At 45.5% G+C, this 18451-nt stretch overlaps 1 protein-coding gene across 2 annotated transcripts; it reads left to right on the plus strand.

Annotated features, from left to right (window-relative positions):
• The first annotated feature begins 1415 nt into the window (after window positions 1–1415).
• On the plus strand, window positions 1416–16685 carry CNMD (chondromodulin). Of its 2 annotated transcripts, XM_069009543.1 has the most exons (7): window positions 1416–1598; window positions 1889–2023; window positions 4461–4601; window positions 7682–7795; window positions 10860–11013; window positions 12184–12383; window positions 14752–16685. In XM_069009543.1, the coding sequence occupies exons 1-7, from the start codon at window positions 1527–1529 to the stop codon at window positions 14965–14967; spliced, it is 1032 nt and encodes a 343-aa protein (XP_068865644.1). In that variant the 5' UTR covers window positions 1416–1526; the 3' UTR covers window positions 14968–16685. The 2 variants fall into 2 exon arrangements, with proteins under 2 accessions (XP_068865644.1, XP_068865651.1); XM_069009550.1 differs by lacking the exon at window positions 1889–2023 and having other exon boundaries at window positions 1417–1598.
• Window positions 16686–18451: the final 1766 nt, after the last annotated feature.

Below are 18451 nucleotides of genomic sequence, written 5' to 3' on the forward strand. Positions count from 1 at the left end.
TTCTCTGCTTTTGCAGTGCTTGATGATGGGTTTTCAACTACTGGTTAAATCAGTTAAGTGATTCAGGCATGAAAAAACAAAAATTTTCACTGTTATGGAGTGGGGCACAGAGGAGAGGCAGGTGTAGGAAATCAACAGTGGGGGCCAAACTTTCCTTTTGCGGGATGAGCCGTGGTGGGGACAAGGTCATCAGCTGGCTTCCATTATCAAGACCCCAGAAATTCTAAGATTGGGGGGGACATGTCAGTAGTGTGTAACAACAGAACAACCAGCTAGACAAACAAAATGGAGAAGAAAGGGGAAGAGAAATATAAATGGAGACATATACTTTGAAAAAAAATTGCTACGGCAGAGCTGGTAATTGTAGGCACTGCTCTGGAGTGAGACGGGGCCCCACGTGGCACAGTCTTCCCAGATTAAATCCCCCCTCACTGCTGCCTGTCTGGGTAACTGGAGCTGGACCACTGAGCAAGAAGGGCAGGGTAGGACAGGCCACAACTCAGACACCCCCCCATCACAGTCCTTTTGCAGCTGATGTTCGTGTCTTGTTTTCCAGCCTTACAAAGGATGCTGTGCTTTGTGTTTGACACCATCAGCCCCAAAGGAGTCCAGTACAGTTTCTTTTCCAGCATCAAAGGGTGCACACACAGACACATGCTTGTGCATGTATGTACAGGCAGGATATCCATAAGGGGCCTGAAGGAAACATAGACATGGACAGACATGGATAGACACACATAGGCAGTTGTAGCCCTTAAAAGCTTGCTAACACAATATTAGAACGAGCAAACAGATGCAGATGAACATTTCTTCCACCCAACATTTATGATCCTACCATACCTCAGATACTCAGAAAAAAAAAGCCCATATGAGCATGGTGAGTGATGGGAAACAAGAAATCCTGGGGATACATCTCTTTCAGGTATAAAGGCACAAGGTATCCTTATTAAATGAAAAGATTAAATTAGCCCCTCACTTTACCCCCACTTAGGCTGCAGCAGGCCTGGGCTCGCTGCTCCCTTTCCCAGGCTGTGCCCAGCCCGGACACGGGGCTCAGCCGGAGGCTGTTGGCTTGTGCCAGTCAGAGAGGTGTGCGGAGCAGTCACCGACCAGCAGCTTGTCAGCTCCGGCGCCTGTGAATTCCTGTGGCAAGTGTAAAAAAGCAGTTAACACGTTGTTCTATTTTAAAAGCTGTTTTTTTTATGACGGCCGTCTGTCTGACCGGGCACCCCTCCTCTCCGCCACGGCGTGCGGGGGTTGCTTGTCCCCTACATCCCCGCCCCCTGCTCGGAAGCTGGAGACGAGAGCCAGGGGTCGGTTGGAAGGGACGGGGCCAGGGCAGGAGGTCACAGCCCCGGGGAGATCCGCCGGCTGCTGGGCCGCTTAAGGGGCTCATTGTGCCCGGGACTGGGCGGTGCTGCCCTCGCCGCGGGCCGAGGCCGCGACTGGGAGCGGGGCGGGCCGGGGCGGTGCAGCCCCGCCGGGGCCGGGGCCGAGCCCGAGCAGGTCTCCCTCCCGCGGCAGCCATGGCAGAGGGCTCCGAGAAGGTGCCCATCGCCCGAGCGGGGCCCGACGATGTGGAGCTGTGCCTGCCCCCCGTGAGTGCTGCCGGCAGGCACCGGGCGGGACAGGGTGGGATCGGGACAAAACGTGTGGGCATGAGTTGGGATGGAACGGGACCGAGCGGGTCGGGACGGGACGGGTCGGGTCGGGTCGGTAGGTAACGGGTGGGCTCGGGACAGGTCGCGACGTAACGGGACGGATCGGGACAAAACGGGTCAGGTCGGATCGGGTGCCGGGCTCAGGACGGGACGCTGCGCTCCGCACGGCCGGGCCGGGCCGGGCCCCCGCCGGGGTCCGTGCCCGCTCCCACCCGCGCTCTCCGCAGGCGTACGCGGCGGCCGCGCCCCCCGGGCCGGGGCGGCTGCTGAAGGCTGGGGCCGCGGTGCTGATCGCCGGGGCCCTCCTGCTGCTGGCCGGGGCCATCGGCGCCTTCTACTTCTGGAAAGCCACGGAGCGGCAGGTGAGCGCGGCGGGCCGGGCCCCGCAGCACGTCCGCACCCGGGGCCGCGCGGGCGGGGAGCTCTCGCACGTAGGGAGAGGCACGGGCTGGAAGCACTTCTTGCGACGTCTAAGAAGAGGTCTTTAAGCAGACCTGTAGGGTTTTTTTCATGCTTTCAAAAATCCCTAACACCTAAAAACCCAAACCTACAATCAATGTCTTTGGTGGCTGTGTGGATGGAGCTTCCTGGAAGCACATTTATTAGAGAACACGGAACACATCTTTGAGAGCACAGACTCTACATTGATTTCTGCTCACAAATCCTCAGTGAACTCAAACCCTAACAAGTCCCCAGGGATTCACATCCTGGGCAAACTCCAGCTCTCAGGACAAAAAAAGCATTGAAATGTGTAAATTCTTTTTTCACAGTATCAGCATTCTTGGTCCAGATTCTACCTGGACCCTCAAGTATGTAATGCTATAATTAACCCATAAACAGACACCTTTAGTTCACGCTGGTGCTTTGTATGACTGTGCATACACTTAGGTTTGCAGCTGTGGATCAATTTTAAAAGTTAAGTTTTATTATTTATAGTTTCTGGGGTATGTGAAAAACACTTTATGCAAAGAATGAAACTGAGAAGTTGGTGATCAGTTAAAGAACCAAACTTCAGAGCATTAGAACATGTTTACAGATTAACTTTTCTTTCTGTTTATATAGAATTTGTGTTTAAAACATCTTTGAAACATGATGGTACACACATGAATGTAACTTTCTCCATAAATTAAATTAGTACCCTTGAATTTACTTTGGAAGAAGTTCTGTACTGCCTCCAGCCACATGCCAGCCTTCATCAAGGAGAGCCTTGTGTGAATTCCAGCAGCCAGAGCAAAGGTGCCCCTGTAAGATACACTAATGTGACTTCATGTATCTCAGCTTATATGTAGGGATAATTCAGATAATCAGAAAGAAAAGTACAAGGTTTTACAGCAAAAAGACAGGACACATTGCTGACCTCCAAGACGTGCTGCAAGAACCATGTGCTTCTCTAGGCTTTTGAAAAGGGAGAGGAATGCAAATGGTGCCATAGGCAGGGGGCAGTGCTTTCAGCTCTGAGCAGGTAGGTGCATTTGTGGAGTACAGGACAATGTTTCCCTTTTTTAATGCTCCTATCAGCTAAATTTAGCCATACAAGATATGTCACATTCACAGTTTTCATTAAGCTTCAAAGTTGATCTCTAGGTGAAGACACTGAGAAAGCTGAGAGTTATTTTTCTAAGCTGCCTTCAAACTCAGAGAGCTGCACTTGACTTGCAAATGCCTAGAAAGCAGCTGCAAAAATTATATTCAGAGTCATTCATTTAAAAACTACCTCAATTTTTAAATTCTTGGTTTTATTTTATAGCTTTAAATTCTTCCCTAACTGACAGGGGTATCCAAGTCTCAACTCTAGCTCAGCCCCTACCAGGGGAGACCGCATACACTGGTCTGGTTTTATGGACCATGTTGGACCATGTTCAACAGGAGTCCTAGAAAGCAGAGAATACAGGAGCGGCTCTGTTTAACTGAGTAACCATAAATCTTCAGCACACCTTAGACTTTCCTGAGCGAAGGTGAGAGAAGAAGAAATTTGTCTCTAGCTGTCAGTGTAAATTTTTTATTAAAATGCTGTAAAGGCTTTTTTAAGACCTAAAATAAACTGCTTGCACAGCACTTTTAGCAGAGCTGCACAAGAGAATCACAAAACCCCTCCACAGATTGTGGTCCTCCAGCAAATACAAACCACGCTGTAGCTTTCCTCATTGAAAATAGGATAAGGGCAAATACGCTGACAAGGAAAATACGAGAGTATACAACTTCACATCCAATTTAAACAAAGTTCACATCCATTACAAGCTGGGAAGTATGTTCGTATTCAAGAGGAACCTGTTTTCCTGTGCATCAGCAGAACATCCCAAGAGATAAATAGGGGTTGGCCTTCTTCAGACTAGGACATTCGCGCCTGCTGTCCTTTGGGAATCATCCCAGCATAACAAGCAATTCCTAAAATGTCCTAGAAGACGTTTTTTAGGTCAGAGTGAACATGGGTGTGGACTCACCCCACCTTGTTTATGAAGTGAAACTATAAGCACTCCCTGGAAGGGGGTCCTCAGGAGGTCTCTAGTCTTACCTGATGCTCAGAGCAGGGACAGCTGCGAGGTCAGAGATGGTTGCTCTGGGCTTTATCCAGTGAGGTCTTGAAAACTTCCAAGGATGGAAACTGAACAACCTCTCAGGGCTGGCTGCCCCAACAGTGAAGTAGTGCAGCGTTGGTTGTTGGAGGGTTATCAAACACCTGCAGAAGCAAAATTCAGGAGCTAAATAGGGATATAAGAGTCAGATTGACCCATTGCCTGGTGTAGGAAGAAGGCAGTAAGTAATTACTGGCATGTGCTACCACTCTTTTATTGATTCCAGGTGTACAACATTCACTATACTATGAGCATTAATGGAAAAGTACAAGATGGATCAATGGAAATAGATGCTGGAAACAACTTAGAGACATTCAAGACAGGAAGCGGGAGTGAAGAGGCTGTTGAAGTCCATGATTTTCAGATTGTAAGTAGTGCCACCCTTGTCCTTCATGTAACACGCTCCAGCGCTGGACTCTTAAGGACACTTTGCTCTGCCTTGACTACTCTGTCCCAGTCAGTCTCAGGTTCCAGCCTCCAACCATCCACACAAACATTTTTGTTCTCCTGGCTTGCTTTCAAAGGGAGACAGGCAGTTTCCTCCAAAACAAAAATCTAAGTGCTTTTAGGAGAGAGATCAGTCATGGCAGGTACCACTCTGGGAAGTGGTGTGGATTAGGCTGCATTGGGTTTAGCTCCATGTAAGCACTTTGCATTTTCAAACCACTGAGCAGAACTATGACATGTGACCTTGGGGTCTTACTAGAAAAACATTCTGTCAGGCTGCAACAAAACCCTCACATGATTTCATGTGGTTTGAACTGGAAAAAACACCTCCCCCAAACATCCCTGTTTGAGGAGCATAGGGTCAACACAATAAGCCACGGAGATACCAAGGAGAGATCCCCATACAGTGCCTGACCTGGGGAGCTTCCTGTGCCCTGAGGGCAAGGATGGGAGCTGCTCTCCATGGCTTGGCCTGGGTTCATCCGAATGGCAGAGGATGGAGGCATTTAGCACAGTTTATGCATCTGCACCAAACACAAGGTGCTGGGCCACTTGGGCTGACAGCAAACACACTTGGGCTCCCCAGCAACTCGTGGCTGCTCAGCACAGAGCCTGGACTTACAGCTGCCAGCCCTCAGCAGAGCTCAGCAGCTCAGGTAGAGTGGTTCTCTGAGCTGTACCACCCCTGTGCTACTAAAGGCACATCTAGGTGATGTTGCAGAAACCCATTTACAGGGCCCAGACCCTGCAGTTAAATGTTGTCAGGTGCAAAACATTCAACTACAGAGTTAAGCCCTCTGTAAGTCAAAGCAGCACCTAAAATAAAGATGCTGCTGCTAGGAAGCATCTCTGCTTCTGGAGCAGCCAGATCTAGATCCTTGCTGGATCTAGAAAGGCAAGGAAATTCAGCTCCTTGGCTTCTCAGCAAGAACAAATAAATCCATGCCAGGAGACTCTGGACTCCAACTTTCCCAACAGCTGTGGTTCTGCCTTTATGAAACTCTCATTAGCATCACCATAGCAACATTATTAGCAGCTGAGTAAGACCATCTACAGCGAGCTCTTCTCATTTGCCTTTGCCATTTCACATCTGCACAAAAGCACCAGTCCACCAGAGAGGTGCTGAACTCATTTTGCCTCCACATGTGCTGCTGGTGAGCTACTGCCTGTCACAACCAGGTCAGAAATCAGCTCCTAACACCAACCAGCTAAAGGGACCTCCCAGGGACGGTGCATGCTTGAAATTACAGAGGGCCAGGGACAAGCCCAGTGAGAGCAAAGGGATAAGGCCACTTGGGTTTTCAGCCAAGAATGCACACAAAGGAGAAAGCAATTGAACAGATGTGCTTCCAACAGACTGGTATTTACATTAGCAGTTTTGGATTGACTGGCACTGCTGGAATGACTGCATGGTCAGAGAAGGCTTGGATTTGACAATATAAGAGTATTCCTAGCACACTTGGCACACCACAAAGCCTGATGTCCTAGTGCACCCATCCTTGCATAGCCATCCCTTCTCTCACTGCTTTACAGGTAGGCATTTTGCTTTGATGGGGGCGTGTCTGGCTACACAGAACCTGCAGACACACAGGACATGGCTCAAGTGCCCCAGTACCATCCATCTCAGTGGTGCGAGTTCAAAGAGACCCACAAGTATCATTGAGTCCAACTCCTGGCCCTGCACAGCACCATCCCAAGAGGTGCCTGAGAGCCACTGTGGAAATGCTCCTTGGTCTTTGTCAGGCTTGGTGCTGTGACCACTTCCCTGGGGAGCCCATTCCAGTGCCCAGCCACCCTCTGGGGGAAGAAGCTTTTCCTGATATCCAACCTAAACCTCCTCTGACACAGCTTCAGGCCATTGCCTCAGGTCCTGTCAGTGGTCACCACAGAGAGGAGATCAGTGACTGCCCCTCCTCTTTCCATCACGAGGAAGTTGTAACTGCAATGAGATCTCCCCTCAATCTCCTCCAGGCTGATTAGACCCAGTGACCTCAGCCGCTCCTCATACAGTTTCCCCTCCAGACTCTTCACCATCCTTGTTGCCCTCCTCAGGACACTCTCTAACAGTTAATGTCTTTCTTACATGGTGGCACTCAAAACTGCACACGAAGGCATCCATGATGCCCCTTCAGGGCAGATAAGAGGGGTCATGTGTGCCTTCTCCTGGCAGCTAGAGGCCAGGCAGAAAACCAGCACACCTCAAAGGGCCCTAGGTAATTACATTTAGGCGGTTCACTGGAGCTTGTGCAACCACATGAAAAACACAGAAGTTCTGCCATTTACAACGAGGTATCTAAATTTATAGTGTAGAAGAGAGCTCTTTTATGGGTACCCAAAAACCTACAGTAGAAACATAGGAACTACAGACAAGGTTCCTGTGGCAAAATGTGGATGCCTGAGGTTCTGGCACAGCGCTGGAAGGGGCATCCCAGAACTTGCAGGAGACTTGCTCCTTCTCTTGATTAAAACTAGGCATCCATGGTTTATGCAATTGCTTTTCACCCTGGTAGGCCAGACAAAGTCCCACACACAGATTTCTGCACCAAATTGCCCATCACAAACTTCCCATTGCTGTCACAGTCACTCTTTGCACAAACTGAACGAAGCTGCCCCCGCATTTTTGTAAAACTGTGTCACAAGGGTGCCGTGCCACCAGCTAACACAATCTCAGGACTGCCTACGTTAGGTGCTAAGTTACAGTTCAAATCATGTCAACTAATTCCTTAACAGAGCTACTCCAAGTAGCCTACAGCCTGCATGGAAGCACTTACATAAAACACCCCCCCACTTTAAGAAATCAAGCAAAAACTTCTAGACCCATTTGACCAAAATTGTGAAGCTAAAATGATGAGGGAAGAGCATTTTATTGCTTCTGGTTTTAAATAAGATTAACCTTCAGACTGAAAATTCAGTGGCAATTTTAGCAGAGCTGAGGCACTTTCTAGGGGGTGGTGAGGAGCTGGAGGGCTGTGCACAACCCCCTGCCTTCTGCTTTTGCAGGGCATAACTGGGATCCGTTTTGCTGAAGGAGAAAAGTGTTACATCAAAGCTCAGCCAAAAGCTCACGTCCCCGAAGTTGATGCTATGGCTAAAGCGAGCCTCTCATCTGAGCTGGTAAGGGGGAGTTTATTTTTTTTAACGAATCTTTGTATAGAGAGAGCCTTAACGAGGTATTTAAGTACAAATAAAAAGGGCATTTGAAAGACACTCTGGCTCATGGTAGGGTTGTTGGAAGGTAGGGTAGGATAGCTGAGCATTCACTGACTGGGTGCAAGGAGTCCCTGAAAGACAAGCAAAGCAAGGTTGGTGTCAGGGACATCGTGAGAGGCTGCAGATTAGTGAGTGGGGAAGCCACAGACCAATTTCTACCAGATCCACAGGAGACTTCCGTGACAAGAGCACCTGCCTGAGACCAGGCTGTGCACAAGGCTGGAAGGGAAAGTGTGGAAGAAGCAGCTGCTTTAGTCAATGCAAAGAAGGACAGTGGTAGATCCCGGGAGATTTCTATCAATTCTCTTGAGCAGAAGCATGGACTCCATCACTCTAGTCAGTAAAAGGGAATTGTGGAAAACATGGCAAAAATTCAGATAACTCAGAAGAAATAATAACTTTTTTAAAAAAAATATGACTTTGCCTTCTTAGCATAAAACTTAATTTTACAACATGTTAACTAAATTTCATAGAATTTGCATTACAACCAGCACAGAAGCTGCAGTTCTCACCCAGATACCGCCAACCCTCCTCACATTTGCACAAAAATCCGATTGCTTTATGTGCTCAAAGGCTGAGTTTCCCAGAGCTCAGACTCCCAAACCCATTGCTCACACAGGAGTAGCTCCAGTGACTTGAGTCCTGCTGAGCCTGGACACTGCTGGGGGCTCAGCCACTGGCAGGAGAGCACAGGAGATCCACAGCCCCTTTCCTTGGGTTTGCTCCACTCCTGGGAGAATAAAAGCCAGACACAATTAGCTGGGAGAGAGGCGCTGTTAAGGCTGGACCTCCCTGCAGTGGTGTTGTGACTGCTGAACATCTGCTTTAAAACGAAGGGGGAAAAGGTCTCTCCAAATAGAGTCAGAAAGGCTGACAAATGTTACAAAGCCTCCTGAAGATGGCAGGATTTCCCCCATGATGGGAAAGAGAACTTGCACGAATTCCAGAGGGAGAGCTCCATCTTTCCTGCCTTGCCTTATTTTAAAGGCAGCTGGCCTTGACCTCATCAGCACTATTGCTTGAATTTCAAATTTTTCATGTTTTTTAAGAACAAAGTCACAGACCTGAGGACATTATCCTAATGATAGACTTTTCCTGGTCTTAAAATCAAGAATCAAACAGGGTTAGAAGGGAAAAAGGGATTTTACCTCTATATTTATTTTAAGGATCCTTAGGTGCACCACATCCAGGTGGAATGTGCCGAAATGCACACCCTCAAAAGATCGGGTATAACATTATAGGTTTTACTAATTAGCATATCTATCAAAGATACCTCAATGAGAGGCTCAAGTGAGCCCCCCTCCCCAAGGAACCTTCCCCTGGATGGTTCTATCTTAGTTTACAGAATGTGTTTTGGGGTCTGGGGCCTTCTGATCCCTACCTATGAAGCTTCTAAAATGTTTAGTCTCCTAGCTTGACAAAAAAGTCCAAGAATGTAGGCAAAAAACCACTAAGAATGCAAAAGCTATAAAAAGGTATATAAAAGGGGTATAAAAGAAAAAAAATCATCATGGCATCACTAAAGTAATCAAAAAGTTATTTCTAATCTTCTACCTGGTGACAGTAAAACTATTTCCTTGTCCTGTTTTTTGTGCATCTTCTCCAAAGATCAATCACCTATGTGACTGATGCAATGAATTGCATGCACAAAGCAGCTGACTTCATGCTACCACTAAGACATTGACTTTTTCCTGTCACTCAACTTTCCAGGCCAGATGTACTACAGGAATGGCAAAGTAGTATTTATTTTTCTGGGCCAAGTCCTCTCTCTGATACAGAAGTATTTAAGGGAAAGTATGCATATGCTGTTTTCCTACAATGGGCATCATAACAACACTACCTACAAAAATTGTTGAGTAAAATGAGCTTTAATAGATACCCAGGTTCTGGCTGCTCACAAGTCAGGATCATTTCAAACAGAAACAAAGGATATTTTTATTTCTGAAAATTAGATTCAGGTATTTCTGATGTTGATAAAAGCTTAAGTAGGAGAATATAAATAAAGAGCAGTAGACAGATTGGATAGCAAACTTAAATGACTTGAGACCTACAAAAGAAATCAATAAACACACTAAAGAAACAACAACTCAAGGGAATAAATTGATCTAGTCGGTTATATAACAAGTTTTGATGACTTTTATGAAAGCAATTTAGAATTTTAACTTTGAAATCATGCTTGTTTTCATGATTCAAAAGTTAGTTTTCTTTTAATATTTCACCGTTGCTATAAAATACTTACACATTTTATGTAAAATAATACTTTGAACTAACAACTTTAAAGAATCAATCACTGGCATTTTCCTACATTACTTTGAAGATATGAACCAAAAACCTGCAGGGTACACTTCAAAAAGGCAGGCTCCTTTAACTTCCACTTCAAGCTTTTGGTCAATTGAATTGCTTTTACCAAACAAGACCTTTAATCAGGCCGATCACATTGACTTAGAACTGGGAGCTGGAGCAGTTCTCAAGCTATAATCCTCTCTCAAACTTTTGACCAAGATTCCACCCCTCACCCCCCTTACACACATTGTAAATACAGTTAGATAGTGGGAGTACATCAAATGAGAACAGAGCATAAGGAAAGATGAGGGGCTTGAGTTTTGCTGGTATTTCATTGCTGCTTTGCTGAAGGTGGTAGATCTTTGGTTTCTACCACCTGAAATTCTGGTGCTTTGGGCTGAAAGATCTCTGACACCCAGCCCTCTTGCATGGCACAGAAGCCTTCCAGGGTGAGATGGGTGAAATCATAGCCCCAGCAAAGCTGACAGTGGCTTTGCCCTTCGTTTCAGTGATGACAGCCTTTCCCCAGGCTTTGGCTCAGCACAATCTGTTCATATTCATGACATAGAAGGATGCTCGGTATTAGTTGCAGCAGATAATTACAGTTTGGTGCTCAAGAATTAGCAGCGAGCAGGCACATGACTGCTCACTGAGCAGCAAAGGATTTATGCTCTTCTATTTGCAGGAAGATGAAATCATGCCTGTGAGATTTGACAAAAACTCCCTTATCTGGGTGGCTGCAGATGAACCTATCAAGCATAACAGCTTCCTAAGCCCCAAAATTTTAGAGCTTTGCAGGGATCTTCCAATCTTCTGGCTGCGACCAACATATCCCAAAGGTAACATTTCTTTTATTTGAAAAGTATGTTATCCTTCCCTTCATCTAAATGCCTTCCCCTACATCAGGTTTGCTATCGAAACTAGCACATCTGGGAAACCAGACTCCTTTCCTCCCTTGCCCATGGCTTCCCGGGCTTCTGCCAGGATTGTGGGTTTAGAGTTTATCCCCTAGATATTTTCCATACCTGTATTTACTCAGACAATTTGTGTAGCCCAAGTGGGTGACTTGCTAGGAGATGAAACATTTCCAGAGAGGTTGGCTTCCTTCTACAGAAGGATAAGACAACAGCTTAAACTTGCCCCCAAATGTGTAGGCAGCTGACACCAGGTAGCAGGAACACTGGCCAGGAACTGGGGACCATAGCCTGTCCTGTTTTCTACCCTGCTTCCCCAGAGGAATTCAGTGGAGTGGAAGGAAGATACTTTAAGCCAGGCAGCTAGTGGATGGTTTATGAGATCCTGGGGGCAATCCCAGCTCTGAAGTTGGGGTCCATGGGCAAGCTTAGCAAAGGTGTTCAGGAGTCACCAGGGAGATTGCAACTCTTCAGGTGACTTCCAGGCCTAGGACAAGGCTCAGAAAATATTTATTCCTCCTTGGTCCAGTTAATAGCAGAACACTTGGGTGGGACAACACATGTGAAAAAAAATTTACCACATTTTAGAGCACCTGTGGATTCAAGCTACCTGTATTTTCTACTTTCCTCATGATCTTACATATCCCACTGGGCAACAAAAGAGCAGTATCAAAGCTGTCCAGAACCAGATGTCCTTGAGAGGAGGGCACCATCCTGCCATAAAATCATTTTAAGAAAGTGAGATGTGCACAGCTAGCCTTGCTAGTGCTGGCAACTGCTGCTGAGTTAGTATCAGTGACTACAGGCTGGGTCAAAAACCCCCCAACAAATCTCCTCACACACATTTTGCCTTAAGGAGAGGAAGGAGGGAGGGAAAGGCAATCACATTGCTTTGGACTGGTATTGGCTGCAGACACAACATAGGAAGGCAAGCAGCTCCCATGGGGATGCTCATCAAGTTTGCCAAGGCAGTTTTGGCTTTCTCTCTGCCCTCCACCCTCTCCTTTTTTTAATATTTAAAGAAATCCCTAAAATATTAGGGAACTACAAGGACACACTCAAGGTAGGATTGTCCTCTGGTGATTATTTCTTCAGATAACCAGAGGAGAGAAATTAAGAGAAACAAGCGCCAATCAGAATCAAACTTTGATGAGGAAGACTTGGAAGCTGCTTCTGAAGTAAACCCCAGGTCACACACTGTGCAGCTGACTCAAGAGCTTGGTCACCAGTCTAATGAAAGCAGGCCAATGGGACAAGAGACAGATCAAACACTTAATCCAGACAACCCATACAATGTAAGTATTTGCACTGTAATCTGTCAGAGCCCGGGACTGTGTTGGACAGGTAACGCTGGTAATGTGGGGTGCATTGCATCTTTTCTTTCTTTTTTTAAATCTGCACAATCTTTGCTTGTTCAGCTTTTCTAGAAAATAACAGACTGGTAAAACACCTAAGAAGCTCAAAAACGTCTTCCCCCTGTCCTCCCAGTTTTCATTAGATTTCAGTCTGAAACAAGCACAAGTGCTTGAGGTCACAAGGTTAACCCAAGTTGATGCCAAGTTGCTTTTTGAGGTTTCTAGGTCCATATGGAAACAGTACTGGAGATCTGACAAGGGTAGCACCTTCTAAAAACAATCCAAAGCTGGTCTTGATCAGACTGCTGAGCCCCATCATTTACCATGTGAAGAGAGTCCAGTAGCTAGAAACATGCTTTGCTCTCAAACAGAAATTAGTACCAGACGTGACTGCTACAGGCAAACACAGCAGAAGTGTCTGGGTGCAAAGAAATTAAGGTCCAGCCAAATAAATTTCTTTCTCAGCCTCTTCTCTACGAGGGTAAGCAAACGTAGAGTAGCAAACAACTGACAGGGAAGAATCTGTTTTGAGACAGCAGCACTGGGTGGAGGATGACTGTCGTAAAACTTGTTCTCACCCTTCAAGAAGCAGCAGCCCCCCAGAAAGAGCAGAGCAGCCACCCTACTGTGTCCCAACACCTCTGCCACGCTGCAGGAACGCTGGCTGTGCAGAAGGCACCTTCCAGTCTGCTGCACCAGCGCCAGACAATTTACACCCACCATTTGGTGCAGCAGGAGTAAGTCATTTTAATACAACACTGTCACAAGATAAATGCCTCCTGCTTTGGAAGTAAGTCCCAGCTTTGACTTGACATTTATGCAACAGCAGGAGATCATTATACTGTGACAGCATTCTGCCGAGTTGACATCCCTTAATTAAACTTAAATTAATCACTCCAAATAAAGTGGATCTAAGTCAACTCTCTCACGAGGTCAGTAAAACAGCAGTGGCACTGGAATGTAGCTTCTCCTCACAGCCACTAACGTGACCATGTCCATGAGGTCTGAGCTGCCCTGCCTCTGGAGGGCAGTGGCAGAACAATGGCCACAGGTCCGCTCTTCCAGCCAGAGGGCAGCCGGGCCAAATGGAGAGCAGCCAGACAGATGCAGCCGTGAGACTTCCCTCAGCCCGCAGGGCAGGATGCGCCTTCACCAACAGCTACTGCCCCGATGCCTATCCCAGGCTTTCCTAGAGACTGAGTCACTGGACTGAGAAGGACCATTAATTATGCTGGAGGTCTCTCCTGAAGGATGAAATGAATCCTCCCTAGAGCTGTTTCTCTTTACTCACTCTAAGTGGAGCCTGGATGATGAGCTCAGGTGATATTCATGCTGCAGGTATGTGAATTCAAGGATGATGAATCCTGACCAAGAAAACATCTCTTTCCTGCTCTCAGGACTGGGAAGGAGCTGCTGGGGTCCCTAACAACACCCAGCTGTCGATAGTGTCCCGTACAAGCCCAGACAAGAGCTGGCACCTTTCTGCGTCACTTTTTTGTTGTGCTGCTACTTTTCTGAATGAAAAATGTTCAGCTGAAGAGCTGACTGGTACTTCAGCATTTGCACATTACTGCTGCTTTTCTTGAAATAACACCAATGTGCAAAGAACAACCAAGTTTCCAAAAGCAGAATATCCAGGTTACCTTTTTTCCCCCCAGAAAGGAGGAAAGGAATTTTGGAGGGTAAAGGGTTCTAGGTATTTTATGCATACTTTGCTCCATTTAGCTCCTTACAGTCAGCTGCAGAACAGGCAGAATTCTCATTGTCCACAATGCACCTGAGTGTGGCAGGTTGGGAGGGAAGGAACCAGACTGAGAGACAAGAGCAAAATCCTCAGAAAACTGCAGGGGACCAGGGGAATAGTTTCCTAAAAATGCTTTAAAAGCATTGAAATACAAAACCTAAAACTAACCATAAAAACCACACCATATACTTCAGGCATTGTCACCTACATGAAAGACTCAGATAATCTTTTCTATCACTAATATTTAAAGCTTGGGAGGAGCTTACTGTTGCTGAAGCTGTTGCAAGGACTGTAGAATAAAAACAATGAAGTTAGAGCTGCCTGTTGTTCTTTCCATTTTACAAGGGTGATTGCACCAATTCCACACTTCTGCCAAAGAGAGCAAGACAAAAGAAAAAAAATAATAAAGCGAGATGCACGGGTCACTTAGTGGGAGTTTTGTCAACTTCCGCAGGCCCAAGACTACAAGTTTTACCCTTTGTGGGGTTAACAGGAGCATGGATGTATTCTGTTATTCCGAGAGAATAAGAGCACCAGGATGACATTTAATATTTTACGTTCCAGCAGCTGGAAGGTGAAGGGATGGCTTTTGACCCCATGCTGGATCACCTGGGCGTGTGCTGCATCGAGTGCCGGCGAAGTTACACGCAGTGCCAGCGCATCTGCGAGCCCCTCATGGGCTACCAGCCGTGGCCTTACAACTACCAGGGCTGCCGCACCGCCTGCCGGATCATCATGCCCTGCAGCTGGTGGGTTGCTCGTATCATGGGTGTTGTGTGAGAAAATCCCTTGAGAAAAAAACAAAAAAAAAAATTGGAGCCTTGACAAAACAAGCAGGAATGCAATGACAATGAGCTGGTAAAAGACTAACACCAAAGCAGCAGTACCGATCCTGCCTTACAAAAGCAGAGCGGGTTTTACTGCACCAAAAGCAAGGTTAGATATTCCAACCACAAATGAAAATCTCGAGTTAATGTTCCATTAGCGTTACAAGAGGCAAGGGTATATTAGCACTTACTAAATTAAAAAACTGAGACATCCCAAAAAAAGACAATATTAAACTTTGCTCACAAATTGGTTTAGCAGTCCAGAAGCTTGCACATATATCCAAATTCAGTCTTTCACAACAAACCCCTCTCTTTCCAAGCTATATGTGAAAATTTACGTCCAGTTAAGCAACTAGCTCAACTTGTACACTTGGGAGTGCCTTTAATCCATGTAGGTTACTTAAATAAATCACAAGTTAAGTTGCTCCCCGTTGCTATTCAGACTTGCCAGATCATTATGAATGGTTATAAACCAATTACAGCATACCTTTCCCACAAAGCTGCTCCAGGGGACACAGGAAAGCGCACATTGTGCTAAATCGGAAACAAACAGCAGGAAAAGGGGCTGTGGAAGGGAATGTGCATGGCCACAGAATCAAAACCCTTTGCACATCCCAACATCAAAGAAGCCCCAGCATCAAGAATCCTGTATCCATGATACCACTGTAGTGTCTAACAAGTATCTGCTATCCAGCTACTACAGCAAAAGTATTTACATGCAGTTGCAGACCAAGGAGTCTCAAGCCCCTTCAGAATCTACAACAGCCGCTGTTATTTATAAATCCTTGAACTAGACACTTTTGACACAAGATTACAACCCCTCTTTATTTCACATGGATAGCAGCAATTCACACCAGTTCCTTTAGCTCTGCTGAAGCTAACATCCCCACAAGAGAAACTGCTTACCAGAGGGGAAGGAAAAAAAAGCCTTTTTTTTCCCCCCTCTCTCCTTTCTCACCTCATCCTTTTTGCTTAGGCAAACTCTGCAATTATTGGGATTGATCCCATTACATATTAAATCTCTAAGGAAGGTACTAAGCAGAAACACTCAGAGGTGGAATGACTTAGTATTTCTAGCTTTGAAAAACAAAGATAGAGGTATTACACTGCCTTTATCCATACTATGCATCTTGAACCCTACCGCCAAGTTTATGGAGCCACCTACATGGTCTTTATTAACAAAATGGTTCAATTTTTCTTAAAGTTTGCTTTCTGGAGCATTCATTTTTGTGACTAAAAAGCTCTTGAGATGTTGCAAGCCCAGTAATGTTATTAACACTACGTGACACACAGAAAAGAGGAATTAATTTGACATAATCGTGGCTTAAAGAAAATAAAGACAACCTCATGTGGAATGCTAAACTGCATATCTAAAAAGCAAAGTGTTAAATGAGAATAAGATGAGAACAGAATTCAGTTTTTTGTTCTATTGTAGCTTTTTAATATAAGCTTCACCTTCCCTTAATCTGAAGGACAGACTTGCTTTGAAATATTTAAATTATAAACTTCTTAAAGTGGGATTTCAGGGCCTGTTAAATTTGAGTTTCTGCTTTTTAAACTGAAAATGACCTTGATCATTATGTTGTTTTAGAAGTACGTCTATCGTATGCTTAGAAAAGTCAGTTTTCCTTTTTTTTTTTAACTGCAGATTAAACACATTAAAAAACCCCAGTTGCTTTCTGTGCTTTTTTCAATGTAGAAGGTGTAACAATTCTTTTACATACTCGTTCAAGAACTGTCTGAAGAGGAAAAGAAGGGCAATAGCAAGTGAAACACTGGAGGCTAAGAGAGAAATGTGATTCTGTAAATGTCTGAACTAGACTGTTGCTCTCTTTTGCATCTTCAGGCAACCTGTCATGCTTCTCCCCGTGTCCTCAATCAAACAAACAAACAAACAGCCTCCTTCTAAAGACACAGAAACAACTTTCTTGTAGGTGATTTCCATGTCTACACATACTTAACAAAATTAATTCTTCCTTAACAAAAGCTTGTAATCATTTGCTTCCTGTAGGCAATCACAAAGCATGCAAGTAAAAAAAGCATCCTGCTCATGGATCTATAGCTGCCACATATGGCATGTACATCTCGAGAACACATCTGTACATGCCATGTCACGAAAGCCCCAGTGACCATAATGTTTGTTTATTTCCAAAAGGTAGGCAACAAAATGCCTTCTCCAGCTCAAGCTTTAAGCAAGCAAATTCCCATTTACCTACATATCAGATTCAAATAGAGAAAAGTAAAGATCTCGTGCTGCAGCAAGGTTGGAAAAAAAATCTTACTTCACGTAACATCTGATCTCAAAGGAAAAGTTCTGAGGCAACACAGGAACAACAATAAAACCAAAAAGCCAACAGTGTGAAAAGATGTTGTGATAATCCCTGCAGCTGTGGCTCAGACTCCAGCTCTAACCATCCACAGTGATCCTTTCACTACTGTACAGCGTTTACTCCCAGTGTTGAAGTTTCTCACTGCCACCGCAAATGCAATACCTTGGCTCACTAAAGAGGTTACAACATGTCAGCATTTGGGGAAGTATGTAGTGGGGTGCTCCTTGAATCTGACCCTGTGCTAGCAGAAACCAGCTGAAAGCCTTCCTTTGGCCAAAGTTTAGGGAAGGAGGAGAGAAAGAGGAATGAGCTTGTCATCAATTCCCCACCACAGGTGGGTGGATGCACTGCAGTTCCACTATCCTTAAAACTTAATTACCCATGTGATTTTTCTAGGAGGATTAGAACAGCAGAGCAGATTAGAGAAGAAAAAAGGGATAAATTCAGGCTGGTGAAAAAGAGATGGAAAAGAGGAAGCAATCCCATATGATTAAAAAGATTGAAAGCCAGTGATGGGAAGGCAGGAGTCATCTTTTTTTCTCAATCTACAGTTCCCTTTCTCCCCAACTTATAACAAATGAACCTTTTGTCCTTTTTCATACAGGAATCACCCTCCACTTGTATCTACACTGAGAAAGCAAAAGAAGCTGGGAGTCATAGAAGGGGGGGGGGTGATCTGGCTTCTACCTCCCATGTAACACTTCACCCCTACTGCAGCACAAAAAAATTCCAAGAAAGTTTCAGTGAAGAACAGACTAATCACTTGTTCCATGCAGTGCAGGGGAAAAAAAAAAAAAGGTAGTGAAGCATAAAACTACAGTTGGCAATGAACTGATTGCTGATTCACATGTCTGGGTGGACAGAATATCTGCTCAGAAAGGGCAAAAGAGAGACTGAACCAGGAGCAGCATCATCTGCTTCCGAGAGGCTCAGCTGGCCTTTTACAAACACACATCTACAAACTGGTCTTTCACAAGCAAAGATGAGAGAGGCAGCCTTAACCTGCAACAGGCATCTTCCCCAAGAGCAGGAGCAAAGAGCAATTCTACCTATGGTATTAAATGGGAAAGCTGCTGTTCCCTCTTGCTGTCCTGTTCTGGTATTTGC

Source organism: Aphelocoma coerulescens, chromosome 1 (genome assembly GCF_041296385.1).
Source record: "Aphelocoma coerulescens isolate FSJ_1873_10779 chromosome 1, UR_Acoe_1.0, whole genome shotgun sequence".
In the NCBI taxonomy this organism is placed as follows: domain Eukaryota; kingdom Metazoa; phylum Chordata; class Aves; order Passeriformes; family Corvidae; genus Aphelocoma; species Aphelocoma coerulescens.